This window comes from Alnus glutinosa, chromosome 5 (genome assembly GCF_958979055.1).
Source record: "Alnus glutinosa chromosome 5, dhAlnGlut1.1, whole genome shotgun sequence".
In the NCBI taxonomy this organism is placed as follows: Eukaryota; Viridiplantae; Streptophyta; class Magnoliopsida; order Fagales; family Betulaceae; genus Alnus; species Alnus glutinosa.
The window spans coordinates 3,382,274-3,400,285 of NC_084890.1; the positions used below are offsets into that span (position 1 = coordinate 3,382,274).

Genomic DNA, 18,012 nt, shown 5'->3' on the forward strand with positions numbered 1-18,012 from the left:
TCTTTTGCCTTATTATTAGGTCATAAATCATATTTTAAGATATTTTATTCAATATCTTAAAATACGGGGTGTTACAGGAAGAAATCTCAGAGTCAGGAAATTAGTTCCCACCTGATCCGGAACGGTTGAAATCCTATCTATAAATAGGTACGAACCATCAAGTATTTTTCAGATAAATTTGTATTTGCAGACTTGATTTAAATTCTCCCAAAAAGATTGACTTAGGCATTGGAGTGGGTTCGGCTGACACCCCCGACGAGCTCTTTCGCTAATATTTATTATTTTGCAAGAATGAAGGAAAGACTTTACAAGAGCTTGTGTCACCGAACCGAAAACTGTCTCAACATTAGGGATTTACTTCTTAAATTGAAATATAAAATGCTACCCTACGGGCCGGGGTTTGTGCTCCATATAATGGGTACATACTTACTACCGCTTCGAAAATTAGATGGTTAATTAGATGAGTAAGAAAATCGGAAAAAGAAACTAAGAATAGCAACATCAAGGGGCAAAGTATCAATTACGAAAATATGAATTTATACGCCGTTTGTTTCGGCATAAATTGATTTCTGAAAAATAATTTCGGCATTTTTCGGTGTTTGGTGAGAGCGAAAATAAGAATCAATCAGAAAATGAATTCCGTTTAATGAAAAACGCTTAATAAATTTCGAAAAATAATTGACGCTTATGGACAAAGAAAGTGTAACAATTATTTATAAAGTATATATAAAGTTAAAATTATTTTTACTTTATATCACATTAATCACTTTTTATTTTTATTATAAAACAAAACCCCCCACCATAAAATCCTTTACCAAACACACCCGATGTCTTCTCTCTCGGTTTGTGAATTTGCTTACAGGGTTGAAATTTGTCTGGATTATATAAATTATTGAGCGCACTGGTTGTGATGTGTGTATGAAACAAGCAAAGACAATTTTTATTTACTTATTTATTTGTTATTTTGCATGAGCTAAGCTTCGATCTTATAGAGTCAATAATAGAAGGCTTTTTGGTAAAATGAAATAGGGCTTTTTTAGAATTGTTGCAAAAAGCTAATAAAATGTGCACTTCCCTTAGCTGCTGCTTAAATGGATTTTCACTAGAGCATTAAGTCACCTTTCTTTTATCTAAATTAAGAGTAGGAAGAACTTCACTTATAATCTTTTATTATTTTTAAAAAAATGTACTTAAACTTGAAAAAGTATCAATTTAGGGTATCTATATTTCAACTTTTTTTCAATTTCAGCCCTCAGTTACAATTTTCCTTTAAATCTTGTCAAAATTTTCAAAACACCTTTAATTTTATTTTTATTTTTAGGAACAAAAAAAGAAAAAAAATTCCCAAAATTTTGCTAGGATTTAAGTATTGACCAAAATTTAATGGAATATGCCTGAATCTTAGAAAAAATTTGTAATTTTTTTTTTTTTGAAAAATAAACACAAGTGTATTTTAAGAATTTTAATAGAATCTTACGGAAAATTTTTAATGGATGGTTGAAATTGAAAAAAAAAAAAATTGAAAGATAGATACCCTAAATTGACACTTTTCAAAGTTTAGATTATTTTTTTTTCAAAAATAAAGAAAAATAAAAAAAATTATAAGTGAAGTTTTCCTTTAAAAGTAAGAAGTATGTGGAAACAAATGTTGGGGAGATAGGGAAGCTAATTTATTTATTTATTTTTTCCTTCGTCTTTAAGTTCTTTAGACTTTACTACTTTAGGCATCCCATGTAAGTCCCAGAATTAGGAGTAGATATCGGTTCGGTAGGCGGTTAAGTCAGTTAATTTGGTTGGTTAACCGATTTTTGTTGGAATGCAGTCGGTGAATTATTTCGATTAAGTCAATTAAGTCGGTTAATAGGCGGTCGGTTAAGCGGTTAATAGGCGGTCAGTTAAGTCGATAAATCGGTTAATAGGCGATTGGTTAAATCGGTTAACATAAGTAATGAAACGATGTAGTTTTGATTTTTTTTAAGGAAAAAATTAAAAAAAAAAAAAATCAAACATTTTGTTTTTACTAAAACGACGTCGTTTCGCTTTATGTCGGTTTGGTTAATCGGTTGGAAATAAAGGCGGTTTGGTTTAGTTCAATTTGGTTACTGAATCGGCTTTTAGAACAAATTTTATACCGACTGCTGAACTGAAATTAGTCGGTAGACGGTTGATGGCGGTTCGGTTCGGTTCGGTAAGCGGTCGGTAAACAATAGGTGGATAATTTGCCCACCCCTACCCTGAATTGAGCATCCTTTTGTTTTTTGTTTTTTCGTTTTGCCTTCACCAAGAAGGTACGACGTACGTAGCACTAGCACCCCACGGTTCTCTTGCTTTCATTTTTTATTTTTTTTTCTTTTCAATTTGATAATCAAATATTAAAGTGGCTGAGGTTTTGTTACTGTATAGATAATCAGATAAAGTTTTTGTTAGCTTGCATAAAGAAGCGAAGAGTAATTTAAAGAAAATAGTGCTCTTACATGGACTTGCCAAAATGGGAATCCAATCCCTTTTGATGGAAAACATATTATATGCTGGCTTCAAAAATAAAAAGGTGAAACACATTGTATCCTAAAGCAGCCTCTCTACTCTCTCTCTCTCTCTCTCTCTCTCTCTCTCTCTCTCTCTCTCTATATATATATATATATATATATATATATATATATATATATATATATATAATCCCATGCACAATCATGTTCCATGAAAATTTTGTCCAATAAAGAATATGAGAAAAATATATTATATATTATATTTTTCATATATTCTAACAATTAGATTGAATGTTAACAGTTTGTAAGTCTATATAAAGATTGTTTAATTTCAATAAAAAATAAAATAAAATAAAAATAAAAAAACAGCGAAGTTTATTTCTAAACGTGAGTTTGAAAGAGCGGTCCAAATTCTCTCGAAGAAGCTTCCCAATTTGTCCCATTGCGAATTATTTTCCTTACAAGGGCTACAAAAAATTTAAGGTTTGTTTTGGGGAACTCAAACTTGATTTTCTTTCGTTCTTTCTCCTTGTTGTAGTACAATTTTTCCTTCTAACTTGTACGTTCTCTACTCTGTTCAGCCGGGTTGGCATCTCTGCAAGCAGAGAGCTAGCCTAGCTACAAGCAAAGCAGCCTGCTGCATATATATGATGATGCATGGATTAAAGCTTTATATCAACAAAGCCTTTTTCTCCCACTTATTTGAGATTGAAAATTTCAGGTCTATTCTCACGTTTTTCTTCTGATCACACGTCCTATGAAGTCACACCTTTAACATGTATTTTTTTGGTATCTCTCAACTCGTGAGCTTTCATAAATACCATTTTGGGCTCCATTTGTTTCATTGTAAATCTTTTCTCCCTTTTTTCACTGTTTGGTATGATCGACAATCTTAATCAAACCAAGAAAAATTTTCTATTTGTCGGATCCTGATCCATGGGTATGGTTAGAGGATTAATATGAGAAGAATCATAGTCAGGGTAGTAGCTGATTTGCATTCTTATCATTGTCATTATCTTATTATGTTTAGCTTAGTATTATCATATTCAGTAATTAGGTAGTGTTATCATTATTATCAATATAAATAGTATCGTTATCGCGATGGTAGTACATTAGGTTTCTATTAGTTTTCCAATAAGATGAAAGGTGATGGCAATGAGAGAGTCATTAAGAAATATTGTTTAATCACCTTGTGTACTGGGATTCCTACCTTAAATGGAACATTTATCTATCATAATTCCCTTTTTCCATCTCTACATTCAATAGCCCTTTGGCCCTTTCGTAGATCCTATCATAACACCAGTCTTTTTTCCATTTTGATTCATCCATCAGGTAATATTTGAAGGAAAATAAAAGTCATTCAAGTTGGACAAAAAATTATCTAACACAACAACTCCATGAAAAGTTTTGATCCATACCTTCTTTTTCTTTTTCTTTTTTCTTTTTTCTTTTTTCTGAGGAATAATGGTGATTTTATATATTCAAAGAGAATTTTCTTGCTCAGCAAGTACAATACTTTGGATGGGAGGAGGACATCCCTCCATCCACACCTGTTCTAGCCTTAGAGATAAAGCCACTTTAGCCAAACAGTGGACAACAGAATTTGCTACTCGACTGACATGCTGAACCATAAATGAATCAAAATTAAGGAGGGTTGTCTTACAGTCCTCTATCAAGTTGCCAAAAGAACTCCAGCTTTCAGTAGATCTGTTGAGCTCCTTTACCACCAACTGTGAGTCCCCCTCAAATAAAACATGCTTCCGTTCTTGGGAATTGCAGAATTGGATCGCCTTCCATGCAGCCAATGCCTCGGCTGTTGCAGGATATGTGATGCCCTTTTCTACCGCATGAAATGCCGCCTTCACAGAACCCTCGAGTGATCAGATCACCACCCCAACACCAACCAGCTGTTCTTTGCTATCCACTGCAGCATTCCAATTTGCCTTCAGCACACCAAGAGGGAGATTTCCTTGACGAGGGAGTTAGGATAGCTTCTGTTTGATCTATCTTAGGTAAATCAGTGGCCTATACAAACTCAGAGTGTTTGATCTTAGCTTGTCCCCATGAATAGCCGGAGGGGTAAAAGACCCTTCAAACACCAAAATATTTCGACGCAACCAAATCAACCATAATACTGTCACTGCCTTCAAAAAATCCTCCTCTTCAAGTTTATCTTGAAGCTGTTGGAGAAGTCCCAGGCCACCACTTTTGGTAAGGGATAGTTTTTGAACACGACAGATACTTTCCTGCCAAACCGCTACAGAGGAGAGACAAGACCACAAGATATGGAAGACTGTTTCTAGCTCTCTACCACAAATGGGGCACAGTGGGTCTGGGGTGATTTTCCGTCGGTGGGGATTTTCCGTCGGTAGGGATTATGTCATTGCTCACTTTCCAACGAAAATTCTTGAGGACAACAGGTACACGCAATTTCCATAAAGTCTTCCAAAATGCCCCCCTCGCTGAAACATTCGAACAGGATCCCTTCTCTATATCTCTCCTAGATTTCTCTAGATAATATGCACTTTTCACCGAAAATAAGCCACTTTTTGAGCCCAACCAAACCTACTTATCATTGTTCATTAGAGGGCATAGAGGCAGGCTGCATATCAGTTTAGCTTCTTCTTGCTCAAAAATCTCCCCAATGGTTTGAAACTTCCACCCCTTTGTTGTTGGATCAATGAGGTCAGCAACCTTGGCATCATGGTGAAGGACCTGAACTTGGGTTTGTACTTTAAAGGACGTGGGGGATGGGAGCCATCTATCCCCCCAAATCTTAATACTAGCTCCATTCCCTACCCTCCATCCTAACCCCCTTTCCATTATTGGCCGAGCTTTGAGAATGTTTCGCCAAGCATAAGAAGGCCTACCTCCTAAGCTTGCCTGCATAAGTGAGCCATTAGGATGATACTTATCCGCCATGATCCGGGCCACCGAAGAGTTTGGAGTTTGAAATAATCGCCAACATTGTTTTGCAAGCAAGGCTAAATTAAACACTTCTAAGTCCCGGAATCCCATACCACCACGAAGCTTGGATGTCCCCATTCTCTCCCAACTCATCCACTGTACTTTCCTCCCATTAAACTGTGAGCCCCACCAAAACCTATTCATCAAAGAATTGAGGGATTTGCAAAGGGTTTTGGGGAGGAGGAACACACTCATGGCATATGTGGGGATGGCTTGAACCACTGCTTTGAGAAGAATTTCCTTGCCTGCCTGTGAAAGGAATTTCTCCTTCCAACCCTCCAATTTCTTCCCAACTCTTCCCTAGATTCCAGCAAAAGTTTTCTTCTTTGCACGACCCACCATGGCTGGTAATCCCAGATATTTCTCATAGCTCATGGTTGCTGGATTTCCCACAAGAGAATTAATATGCTCCTTGAACTCACGCTTTGTATTCTTGCTGGAAAAAAAATGGAGGTTTTCTCAGCGTACAACTTTTGACCTGATGCAGATTCATACAAGCGCAGCAGCTGGTGAATTCTTCCCCATTTTATGGAATTGGCCCTGTAGAACAATAGGCTATCATTCGCAAAGAATAGGTGGCTGAGCTTATAGCCTTTGACTGAAACAGGAACTCCTGAAATGCTTCCTTCCCTTTCAGCCTTTTGCAACAATGAACTAAGTCCCTCCGTACACAACAGGAACAAGTAGGGGGATAGCGAATCCCCTTGCCTCAATCCTCTGGAAGGAGTTATCAAACCAGCTGGTCTACCGTTAATCAAAACTGAATAGGAAACTGAACAAACACAAGTCATAATCAGTGAAATCCAAGCTTCATCAAACCCCAATTTTCTCATAATACCCTCGAGAAATTGCCACTTGACTCGATCATAAGCCTTGCTCATGTCGAGCTTAATGGCCATATACCTTTTCTTCCCCGACAAACGAGTGGCCATGGTATGAAGGGCATCGTAAGCAACTAAGATATTGTTTGAGATGAGTCGTCCAGGAAGGAAAGCACCCTGCTGTTGTGAAATGATCTCAGGCAGAACCTGTTTGAGCCGGTTTGCCAATACCTTCGCTATTAACTGGTATAGAACATTACACAAACGACTGGGACGAAAGTCCTTAACACTATAAGCATTAGCAGATTTTGGTACAAGAGCAATATATGTAAAATTAATGCCTGGATCAAAAACTCATAAATTGAGAAAGTTCAGTACAGCTAAGAGAACTTGTTGACCAACCATATTCCAATGCTTTTGGAAAAAACATGCCCCATACCCATCAGGGCCCGGGGCCTTCAACGACTGCATTTGAGAGAGTGCCAAATCCACTTCTTCAGAGGAGTATTGGCGAAGGAGGATCTGATTCATGGCTGGAGTGACCCGGGCTAGAACTGCTGCTAGACACTCTTCCATCCCAGTCGACCCTGTTGAGGTGAATAAGCCCCTGAAAAAATCAGTGAAGGCCAATTGTACATCGACGTCCCTGGACCAGCAATTACCATCCTCATCCTTGATTTTGCTTATAAAATTCTTCCTCCTTCGTTGTGTGGCCCAGGCGTGAAAAAACTTTGTATTCCGATCTCCCTGTCTGAACCAATTCTGTTTTGCTCTTTGCTTCCATTTCATATCCTCCATCTCCAAAAATAAATTAATTTCCCCCTACAGCTGTTTTATTTTTTCCAAGTTCTCAGGTTTTTCCTCCTTTTGCAAACATTGCAGTTTGGTGGACAGCTGCTTAATTGTTCTCTCAGCCTGGCCAAATTTAGCTCTACTCCACTTCTGAAGCTCAAGTTTGCACCTATCCAACTTTGCCATAGCTTCTGTCATTGAATTGAAGCCACACCCCTCATCCTTCCAAGCCCGTTGGATGATTTTAGAACACTCTGAATCCAGGTTCCAGCTAGCTTCAAATCTGAACTGCTATGGGCCGATCCAATTAGCTCTATCCGGATGAAAACAAACCCACAAAGTATTGTGGTCTGAACTCCTCGCAGCAAGGACTTCCACCATAACACTCGGGTAATGGTCACACCAACCTTTATTGGTAAAGGCTCTGTACAACCTTTTCTTAATAAACGCAGCTGAATCCCGATGATTACGCGAAGTGAATTTTGGTCCCCTAAAACCCAAATCCCCCAGATCACATTGTGAGATGGCGTTTCTGAACCCCTCCAATTGAGAATCGGTTTTTGGACAACCACCATATTTCTCCGAATTGTCCAGAATTTCGTTGAAATCACCCAAGCAAAGCCAATCTTGCAGTTGAAGACCACCTAGGTGAGATAGAAGTCGCCATGAAGCTACCCTGTGTCTAAAATTTGGGTGGCCATAAAAAGCTGTGAGTTTCCAACTTTGGTCCGAATCAACCAACTGGATAACAGCATTGATATGACGCCTAGAATAGTTCTGAATCGTTACTTCTCTACTGTTCGTCCACAAAAGCGCTATTCCTCCACTTCTACCCACAGGATCAACGGCCAATATACCTTCAAAACCCAGAGACATCCGTAGCAAATTCATTTTTTCCTGTTTCACCTTCGTTTCTATGAGAAACAGAAGGTTGGGCCGCTTGCTCTTCACCAAATGGCGAAGATCCCATACTTGATATGCAGATATGCTGATATATGGTAGAAACCCCCAGCAAATTAGATACTGCAGAAGAAACTTCGCCACAAATCTACTACATCATAAATTTGGACCTTTAAAAAAACAACTACAGCTCATATGCTATAGTTTTTTTTACAGCACCTAAGCCAAATCTACAATAAATCCTAACATATCTTCGACTCAAACCCCTTTCTTTGAAGTCCGAAATTGGGTAGCAACTTGTCTGCGCCACTCATGAATTGGAACCTGTAAAGCACCAAAGGAAATGTACAATACATCCCATGTTATATTAGGTCCAAATTTACAACAATCAGCCAGCACCAACAAGTTTGGCTGACAGACTCAATCATTCATTTGTGGAAACTATTGATTAGAATGTAAATAAAGAACACAAATGCAATCCTTACAGCAGGAAAGCCACAATAATCCCCAGATTCTTTGATATCCTTGGTGACACAGCTAGTAGCAGCAAGCTGGACCTGCAACTCCTAGTGATTAGATATCTGGTTCTCAACGCAGTATTCTTACGCTATAGTCGATAGAAGCATGGTAATCCTACATATGTGTGATCGAATCCATGTGCATTCTATATGAACAAATAGTATAAGCATGCACATACAAACATTCAAGCATGCATGCACAGGCAAAAAATGAAAATTTCCTGGTTATACGAATTCACTTCAGACTAGTGCAGAAAAGAGAGTAAGAAATTAGGTAGACCTCCTTAAAAAATTTTACAGCAGCTATGCTGTAGTTAATCTAAGGGTTTGGATTTGATTTTAAACCCATGAAATCAAATCCAAACCCTTAGATTAACTACAGCATAGCTGCTGTAAAAAATTTAAAGCAGCTAAGCCATATCCTAATTTCTCAAGCCTGATCAGAACCATGCTTTAAGATTGGAAAATAAAAGAAGTTTATGCGGCGTTTTTAAACCTTGTGATAATAAACAAAAAGTATATAATGCCAAGTAATATCTCTAAAACTCTATGATGAAACATTAAACTGAAATCATAGAGGAAAAACATAATAAAGAAAGCATAATATATTGAATTAAAGATCAATAAATTTGAAGCTAAAAATTAAAGATTTCATGCTCAATGGCAATCTACATCTGCCTCATACAAAATAAATAAATAAATAAATAAATATATATATATATATATATATATATATATATATATATATATATATATATTAAATTAAATTAAATTAAAATTACTTCTCTATTTTAATTTAATTAATGTATTTACTTAAATAATGCCTCAAAAGCTAAATTCTCTATGGAGAAAAACAAGTCTTTATGCAACATATGAAATCAATTAACAAAACCTTGTTCCAACAGTGCATCATGCTGCTAATTATACTACAAAGGATCTCTGGAAGGAAAAAAAGCCATGCAAAAGAGACGGGGGCAATTCAAACTGACAGTTCCAACACAAAAGCAGAGTAAAGAAAAGTAAATACAAGATTGTTGAGCTTTCCAATGAAATCAGAAGTGAAAATAGTCTATAAAGCTCTCTCACAAGAGACAGCTAAATTACACTATAACTGGACAGCCTTCTTGTTATTACCAAACTAATACCTTTGACACAATGGAAACATGATCCCGAACTGCTACCCTTCCCCCCAAAGTTACATAGTCTCCTATCCTGAAAAGAACATACAAGGCAAAGTTGTAACTCTTCACCAAGTACTTATAAAGGGAAAGTTGAATAAAGTTGAATCTAAACTTCATAAGAAAAATAAAGAATTGAAAAAAACTGATCAGAAGTAACATACGTCACTGAACCTGCAATCCCAACTTGTCCACAAAGCATGCAACTTCTCCCAATAACTACATTATGACCAATCTGCAAAGCCAACCAGACTGATCACAAGTTTAGAATAATTTGACTACCAATCAAGAAAGAAAAACCCAACCTGAACTAAATTATCTATCTTTGAATGATCCCCAATAATTGTATCTCCCCAGCTGCATAAATAAAAAGATGGTATAATTAACACTCCCGCTTGGACAGCTTCAAGTGCAAACTGGTTTAGAAAATATGAAAATACATTTAAAAAAAAAAAAAACACTTATAAAGATGAGCAAAAACCATTACACATCTCACCTCCCCCTGTCAATGCATGTATTTGCACCAATCTCCACATGGTTCCCAATCATAGCATTCAGCAACTGAGGAAAAAATACAAGATATCTAATTTAGGGTAGTCTATTGCTGATCCAAAACAGAACAATGATGCCAAAGAAGACAACATAACGTTGACTTCGAGTCAAAAACTATAACATCACCAACTTGAGGTTTCTTCAACATGTCCCCTTTCTCATCCACGAAAAACCCAAACCCTGTATGTAAACAATGTGGCAACTAATATCAGAACACACCAAAAGATTTATTGTAAAAACCACATTTTCGGTTGCAAATAGTATTCAATTACCACAATAAGTAACACCTATGCTGAAGGGAGTGGAAAGTGAAGGAAAAAAATATTGGTATGTTGAAAGTTCAAGGCCCATATTAACACTGAAGATTAAGGTCTAAAATCTAGGAGCATATGCAGCAAGAGCTGATTAACAGACCAGCAACTAACAGAACAAATAAAAATCTAATCTGTAGACTACAATGTGTAACAGTAACAACATGTATCAGGACTACATTGATAAATATGAAACCCGTGTGTTAAAAAGTAACTAACTTGATCTGTATCAGTATCCGTAATAAGCAAGGAGACAAGTATCAGTTAATAAACAAGATTCCCATGATATTGATCCCTAAATAACTTTAGTGTCCATTACAATAAAATCCTATTTATGCAAGTACCCTTACACTTGTCACTTGCAATAAACAAATCAGGTCCATAATTATCAAGCCTTACCATCTTGACCAATGCAAACTCCATTGTGGATTACACATGAATTACTGATAGCACAATTACTGAGTGCAACATTGTACCTGGCAAAATACAGTAGTTTTGGCAAAATCATATTAGTATAACTGTAAAATGGTTTATGAACATTAACCTGTATGGATGTATGCATGCCACAATCCCACAGGTATGTATGCTCTAGCATTCACACATACACACACCCAAAAAGTGATGAATAACAATGATCAGGCGCTCAAGATTGCCAATAACAAGCCTAATACATAAGCTACCAGTCAACCATCATTTAACAGTCACCATTCATTCCCAATACAAAACAAATTATTCTGTCACAATTCCATAAGCTTTCAATTGGTGAATTCTCGATAGACTACACTTGGGCAGTCTATGGCTAGGCAATATGTCACTTATTAGAAAAAGCTCTATCTTGTAAGCAAGGGAAAAAGAAAAAAGGAGAGAGACAGAAAAAAATCCTAGTTCCAGCATAATCACATCAACTGGTTAATTTGCAACATCTTCACTTTGTACATGTGTAAGACCAATTCTAGATTTATTTTCCAATATTTTATGCCAAAAAATGAATAAATGACAAAAAAGAACTTAAAGAAGAAAAAAAAAAAGGAAAAGTAGTATGTTGCTTAATATTTCCAGAGCACAATATAAAGAATTAAACATGTTAAAATGTTTTGCTAGAAATATTTATTGAAAATGACGCCCCACCTACAGGAACTTTTCATAATATTTCAAAAAGGCATTGCCATTAAGGAACTTAGCCTTAATGAACAAACATAATCCATTTAATTAAGCACAAGAAAAGAGGCGACGGAATTACTGGTCAGAACCTTTTTCTCTGTTAGTCCCAAGTGTATTCCTATGTAATATATTATTCATGGAATGTTTCTGGACTAAACATATTATTGCAAAAAGGCTTTAGAGGAACTGCATACAGAAATAAGTAGATATAATAGAGCACTGTAACATTAAGTTGAAACAATAACACTCTACATAGTTGTGAATATTGCTATTGCTATGAAGGGAAGAAATTTCACCCTATTTTTGTCAATTGGCCGATTAGCACAGAAGGTCCAACAACAGTTCCTGATCCAATATGAACATATGCACTGACAACGGATTTTGGATGAACTACAGCACCGGTCTCTATGAGCGCTGTTGGGTCAATGAAAGCTGACTTGTGGAAAATCCCACCTCCATTATGCCATCTCTGGAATTCTATGGGGCTTAGTCCAGCACCATCCTCTAATCTTGAAATTCAAGGCAGGTGGTAAATGCCAGTTAATGCATGATTGAAGTGAAACAATATGAACTTAAATAGCTCATGCTTGATAAAAAAAAAAAAAAATGCTAAGCTCAAAAAGACATCTAAGATTCCAAATGGACAGTTAACAACCAACTGAAATAACACAAACGCAAATCAGATTCACGACTCATGTTGGAAATACATCAAAGTCTTCACATGTCTATTGAAAGTAAGTAAAAACTGTCATTATTCATAAATACACCTCAAGCTAATTATTTCATTACATACATTTACATTTACTGGGGAGGTTTCTAACACAACAGTATACATGTGGGTGGGCAGTACCTAGCATCAAATACTAATTGTATAGCATGCCGATTAGTACCATGCACACAGAAATATTAGACTACGTGCTCAATGTTTTCGTATAATTCTACGCTCACTTTTCACCAAGTCTTTCACCTTTATCTTCTCCCAGTACAAAAAGTTCTACAAAATTACCTCTTCATTCTAAGTTATATGATTCTATCAATGCAAACGCCTATCACGCATGTATAACATGGTATTGAATTCCATGAACTGTTCTGTAACTGGGTCTACTTTGACAGACATTTTCACAAACAGTACTACTACAAAGAACTTCAACCTGCATTAGTTCGCATGACCCACCAGACGTATCAAAGGAAGCACTAGACCCAGTTTGGCCAGCACCCACTGAGAAATCCCGAAGACTACTGCCAATCCACGGAGATAAATCACGAAGGCCTTATATATACGCCTTGTGCTTCTTGGACATGAGGTAAGAAAGTGAAGTGGAGGAGCCCAAGTTGGCTAATTTTCTCACAGTGATTGACATGGCCGAGGGAGAGAGAGAGAGAGAGAGAGAACAATGGCTAATATGTTAGGCTTTCCAAGGATTCGAAAAACAGTTTCGGCTTGGCAAATGGTCATGGCCGAGAGAGAGAGAGAGAGAGAGAGAGAGAGAGAACAATGGCTAGTAGAAAGTGCCTCAGAGAACAATAGCTCGCTTTGGGACAAAGGGGCACTCCCGTAATCCTGTTATTCCAAAATCGGTGATAAGGGTATTATGGTCACACGGATAATAATCTATTAGATGGGTCGTGTAGCTTGGTCAGCCTGTGTGATATATTTATGGGCTCAAATCTGAAGCCCAAGATCTAAACCTTGTCTACTCCTTTTTCGATTTTTTTGATCATCCAAGCCCACAAGGACCAGCCCATATCCTATTCTGAGGTCAATCTCATGCGGCAAGCACCTTCCTCGAAACTCTACAGCTGCTACCAATCTTTTGATAATTGACTGCCATATCACATCCCACTGAAAACTTTCCTTTGACTGCCATATCACATCCCAGAAGCTAAATAATACCAATACAGTAGAATAAACCAATATATAAGGCCCCTAGTTTTGATAGAATTGTGGTCCTAGTTTTGATAGAATTGTGGTCCCAATATTGCAATTATAAGTAAACTCCTGCTCCTTTCCAAAAGTCAATAATTATTTTTTACAAAAGTTGAATCTTAGACCAACGTAGTTGACTTGATCTGTTCGAAGAAATTACCCTTTTGATTGAATTATTAAAAGACTCCAAGAATGGTTTTTTTCTCTCATAGACTAAGGTAGAGCAGAAACAGAAACTCCTTCAGCTACCATATTGATAGATTTGGCCATTATCATAGTACTATACAAGCCCTCAGAAAGTCAATATGATTCATTCCCATATTGTTCCAAAAGTACTTACTCAACCGTTTATGGCATTTCTGCTTTATGTTTTCCTCCCCCTCCTCTGCAATCTGGCCTATGCCGACCCTCCTTATAAAATTTGTTCAAACACCAGTAACTATGCAGGTAATATGACATTATTTCAGGACAATCTCCAAGATGTCCTCTATGCTTTATCCTCGAATGCTTCTGTTTCCAAATTCTATAATACCTCCAAGGGAAATTACCCAGATGAAGTTTATAGTCTTTACATGTGCCTTGACTATGTTACAAGTGAAATCTGCCTGAAATGCATAACAACCGCTACACAAGACATTTTGAACCTCTGTCCAAACACAACAGAAACAGTTGTCTGGGAGGAGGTATGCCAGTTGCGCTTCTCCAACAAAAATTTCTTTGGCCAATTGAATGTCACAGGAAACGTTCTTAACCTGGACAACAAGCAGAACATTTCGGAACCAGAACAGTTCAAATCTGTTGTAAAGGAGACGTTGACTAGTCTTACTAAGAGGGCAGCTTTCAATCTTTCAGCTAACTTGTATGCTACTGGGGAAGTACCCTTTCAAGATAAGACAATATATGCTCTAGTGCAGTGCACCAGAGACTTATCCGCTGATCGGTGTAATTCATGCCTTCAGAGCGCCATAACAGATGTTTTAACTTGCTGCTATTTCTCTGTTGGTGCAAGACTTCCTAGTCGTAGTTGCTACTTGAGGTATGAGCTATATAACTTTTATAACGCATCTGAAGCTCCCAGTTCAACTAATGCGAAAGGGGAAAGTAAGTATTTTGTCAACAACACTACTCTCTAACACAAATTTCTTGTATTATAGTATTCAATGATTGCTTTCAAATGCAGGCAGTGGAGGGAAAACATGGATAATGGTAATTCTTGCAGTTGTATCAGCATGCTTGGCGATTGTACTACTGGGTTCATTTATCTTTTGCCTTGTGACGAGGAAAAAGGCTAAAAAATGTAAAGACGCCTGTCAGTAAGTTTGCTTTACAATTTTGTACTTCTGTTTTCACTGTTGACACTAGCTACCATTCTTTTCTGTTCAGGGAAGAGAGAAATTGTTAGTCAACAAGAACCCCCCCGTATTGATTTGGCATCTATACTAGCAGCTACCAACAACTTCTCTGATTCAAATAAGCTTGGGCAAGGTGGTTTTGGCCCAGTTTTCAAGGTGATAACGGCCGGAACATAGGCTATTCCTGTTTTCTAATTCAGTCTAGAAAACAAAGAAGTCTCAATTCGCCTTTCTTATGTTAGTCAAGAAAATCATATGAACTTTTTGCAGGGTATGCTCAATGATGGAAAGGAAGTAGCAGTTAAGAGGCTCTCTTACTGTTCGGAGCAGGGTTCAGAGGAATTCACAAATGAGGTTCTACTCATAATGAAGCTTCGACACAAAAATCTAGTCAGGCTACTGGGGTTTTGCACCGAACGAGAAGAAAAGCTGCTTGTTTATGAATTCATGCCCAACAGCAGTCTGGATGTCTTTCTCTTTGGTTTGATAATTTCTTCCCCACTCTTTATGTTGTTTTAGTGGCCACTCGAATCAACTTTGTAAACATTTAGATATAGAACAATGAATTGAATTACTTTCAACTTTTAATGGCTAGATCCAAGGAAACGTGCACAACTCAATTGGACCAGACGACTTAATATAATAAGTGGAATTGCACGGGGAATTCTTTATCTTCACGAGGATTCTCAACTTAGAATCATTCATAGAGACTTAAAAGCTAGCAATGTATTGCTAGACTATGACATGAATCCTAAGATCTCAGACTTTGGAATGGCAAGGATCTTTACAGGAAGCGAAGGTGAAGCAAATACTGCTAAAATAGTTGGAACATAGTAAGTCGTATATGTGAGATTAGTTTGCCTTAAATTATTTAATTGTGTATATGTTTTAACTTCTTTTTATTTTTTGTTTTAATATGTTTTGAATAGTGGATACATGGCCCCAGAGTATGCAATGGAAGGATTATATTCCATTAAGTCTGATGTTTTTGGCTTTGGAGTACTCGTGCTTGAGATCATGACCGGGAAGAGAAATACCGGCTTCCATCGGTCAAACCGTGCTCCAAGCCTCCAAGCATATGTAAGATTTTTTTGGCCAAAGTCTAGTCTATATTTCTACAATTGATATTGGGTAGGGGTGACAATTTGTGTTCACGAGTTGTATCGAGGCGTGGGTATCAGATTATATAAATCAAACATTATCTGACCCATTTAATTAAACGAGTTAGACCCTTCAACCCTATCCCGCTAATTTTGTATTAGGTACATAGGTTCATCTTGAGTTTGCGAATCTTATAAAAAATTGTCCACAATATATATTACTGAAGTAAAAAATTGGCTAAAGACATTAAATAATGATGCAGGCATGGCAATTATGGCATGAAGGGAAGGCACTGGAGTTGATGGATCCTTTATTGATTGACTCATGCGATCCAGATGAATTTCTAAGATACATTCATATTGGATTGTTGTGTGTTCAAGAAAATGCAAATGACAGACCTACCATGTCATCTGCGGTAGTGATGTTGAAAAACGAAACGGTAACTCTTTCTCAACCTCAACGAGTTGCTTTTTCTGTGGGGAGATTCACTGATCACTATGAAACAGGTTCTCATGACTCTGTCAACGGCTTATCAATTTCTGATATTGGGCCTCGATGATGCATGGAATGTACCCATAAGCGGATTTGAAACTTCAGCGATGCCTTATTTTCTTTTGTGTGCAGTACAACATTAGATTATTGAAGTTTGTATTTGCTTGTTTTTGACCTCTATAATATATTTGATTTGCACATATATATGTAATATTTAATTTGGTCAAAGAAAGTGATTTCAAAGTTTGTGTTCACCTTGAATTCCAAGAAGAAGAAGAAAACCTCTTGTATTCCCAATCAATTGTCAAGTTTAGTATATCATTAAATGACTTAAAACACGCCATAGACTTTAATTTTCAAAAAGTATTTCCAGTGAGCAGCCACGTCCATTGACTTTGGGCTCGTAAAGCATCTTTCATATTTCCGAGGCTGCCATTGAGGAGAAAAGAGCTTCTTCCACAGGTGCATTGACATTTCAACCCTTCAACAATATTTGTCTCCTAGTCATTAATTTAGTGATCCCCTCAAATTCTTTGTCCGAATTTGATAGAATTCGGGCAGGTAGTTGTGAGTAAGCATTTATGGAATTCACCTGACCGCATAAGCAGTTGGGCAGCCCAACTTTTATTTGGTCAGGTGGATCCCATAAATGATCACTCACAACTACCTACCCGAATTTTATCAAATTCGGTCAAAGAATTTGAGGGGATCTTAATTCCTGGAGACTGAAGATGTCATTTTGGGATTAAAGTCTTTAAAGAATTTGATCAGGATTTCATACAATTTTTTTTTTCTTGTTTTTTTTTTAAAAAAAAAATTGTTAATTCTCAAATTACATTTTTTAGGCATCAAAATGCTTGTAAAAGGCTACCTATTAAAAATGTAGTATGTTATCGAGGCAGCCAGAAATAATTTTCATCCCAAAAGTTTTTATTTTTACTTTTGCAAAGATGTTTTTTCTTCGTAAAATCAAAATACAATTTTAACTCATTTTTTTTTTTTTACATCAACTATTTATAGTTTTGCTATGAGCAATATAAAATTGAATCTTAAAAGAGATAAGAATTATTTTTAAATTAAAATATAATACAAAAATTAAAATTAAAAATAATTATATTATTTAATATTTAAATATAAAACATGCATCGTTTAAAATTCTCGTCTTAGACCCCAAAATATATCCAACTGGCCGTGCTTTGATTTGAAGTCAATGTACTATGGTTATGTGACATTATGCGTGCATCAATACTAATGACTTTCAATTCATTTATCATACTTGACCCAAAATAGTGTCCAATGAGAAAATTCATTTCATTAAATAGCAATTGGTCATGTCTCATTCTAGTCATAAGTCACGCATGACAAACATCTTTGATTAAAAGTCAATGTACTATGGTTAGGTGACATTATACATACATCAATACTAATGACTTTCAATTCATTCATCGTACTTG

The 18,012-nt window shown here is 36.6% G+C and overlaps 2 protein-coding genes across 3 annotated transcripts; one reads left to right on the forward strand and one right to left on the reverse strand.

Moving 5' to 3' along the window:
• Window positions 1-8,062: 8,062 nt before the first annotated feature.
• On the reverse strand, window positions 8,063-13,225 carry LOC133869703 (probable UDP-3-O-acylglucosamine N-acyltransferase 2, mitochondrial). Its single transcript, XM_062306768.1, has 10 exons — window positions 12,838-13,225; window positions 11,983-12,190; window positions 10,925-11,001; window positions 10,345-10,394; window positions 10,159-10,223; window positions 9,968-10,019; window positions 9,827-9,897; window positions 9,630-9,696; window positions 8,452-8,523; window positions 8,063-8,290 (listed from the first exon to the last, which is right to left on the reverse strand). The coding sequence occupies exons 1-10, from the start codon at window positions 12,851-12,853 to the stop codon at window positions 8,225-8,227; spliced, it is 744 nt and encodes a 247-aa protein (XP_062162752.1). The 5' UTR covers window positions 12,854-13,225; the 3' UTR covers window positions 8,063-8,224.
• A 585-nt stretch (window positions 13,226-13,810) lies between these two features.
• Window positions 13,811-16,771, forward strand: LOC133867807 (cysteine-rich receptor-like protein kinase 10). Of its 2 annotated transcripts, none has more exons than XM_062304568.1 (7): window positions 13,811-14,714; window positions 14,794-14,910; window positions 14,997-15,121; window positions 15,236-15,446; window positions 15,561-15,798; window positions 15,895-16,045; window positions 16,329-16,771. In XM_062304568.1, the coding sequence occupies exons 1-7, from the start codon at window positions 13,919-13,921 to the stop codon at window positions 16,623-16,625; spliced, it is 1,935 nt and encodes a 644-aa protein (XP_062160552.1). In that variant the 5' UTR covers window positions 13,811-13,918; the 3' UTR covers window positions 16,626-16,771. The 2 variants fall into 2 exon arrangements, with proteins under 2 accessions (XP_062160552.1, XP_062160553.1); XM_062304569.1 differs by having other exon boundaries at window positions 14,525-14,649.
• The last annotated feature ends 1,241 nt before the right edge of the window (window positions 16,772-18,012 follow it).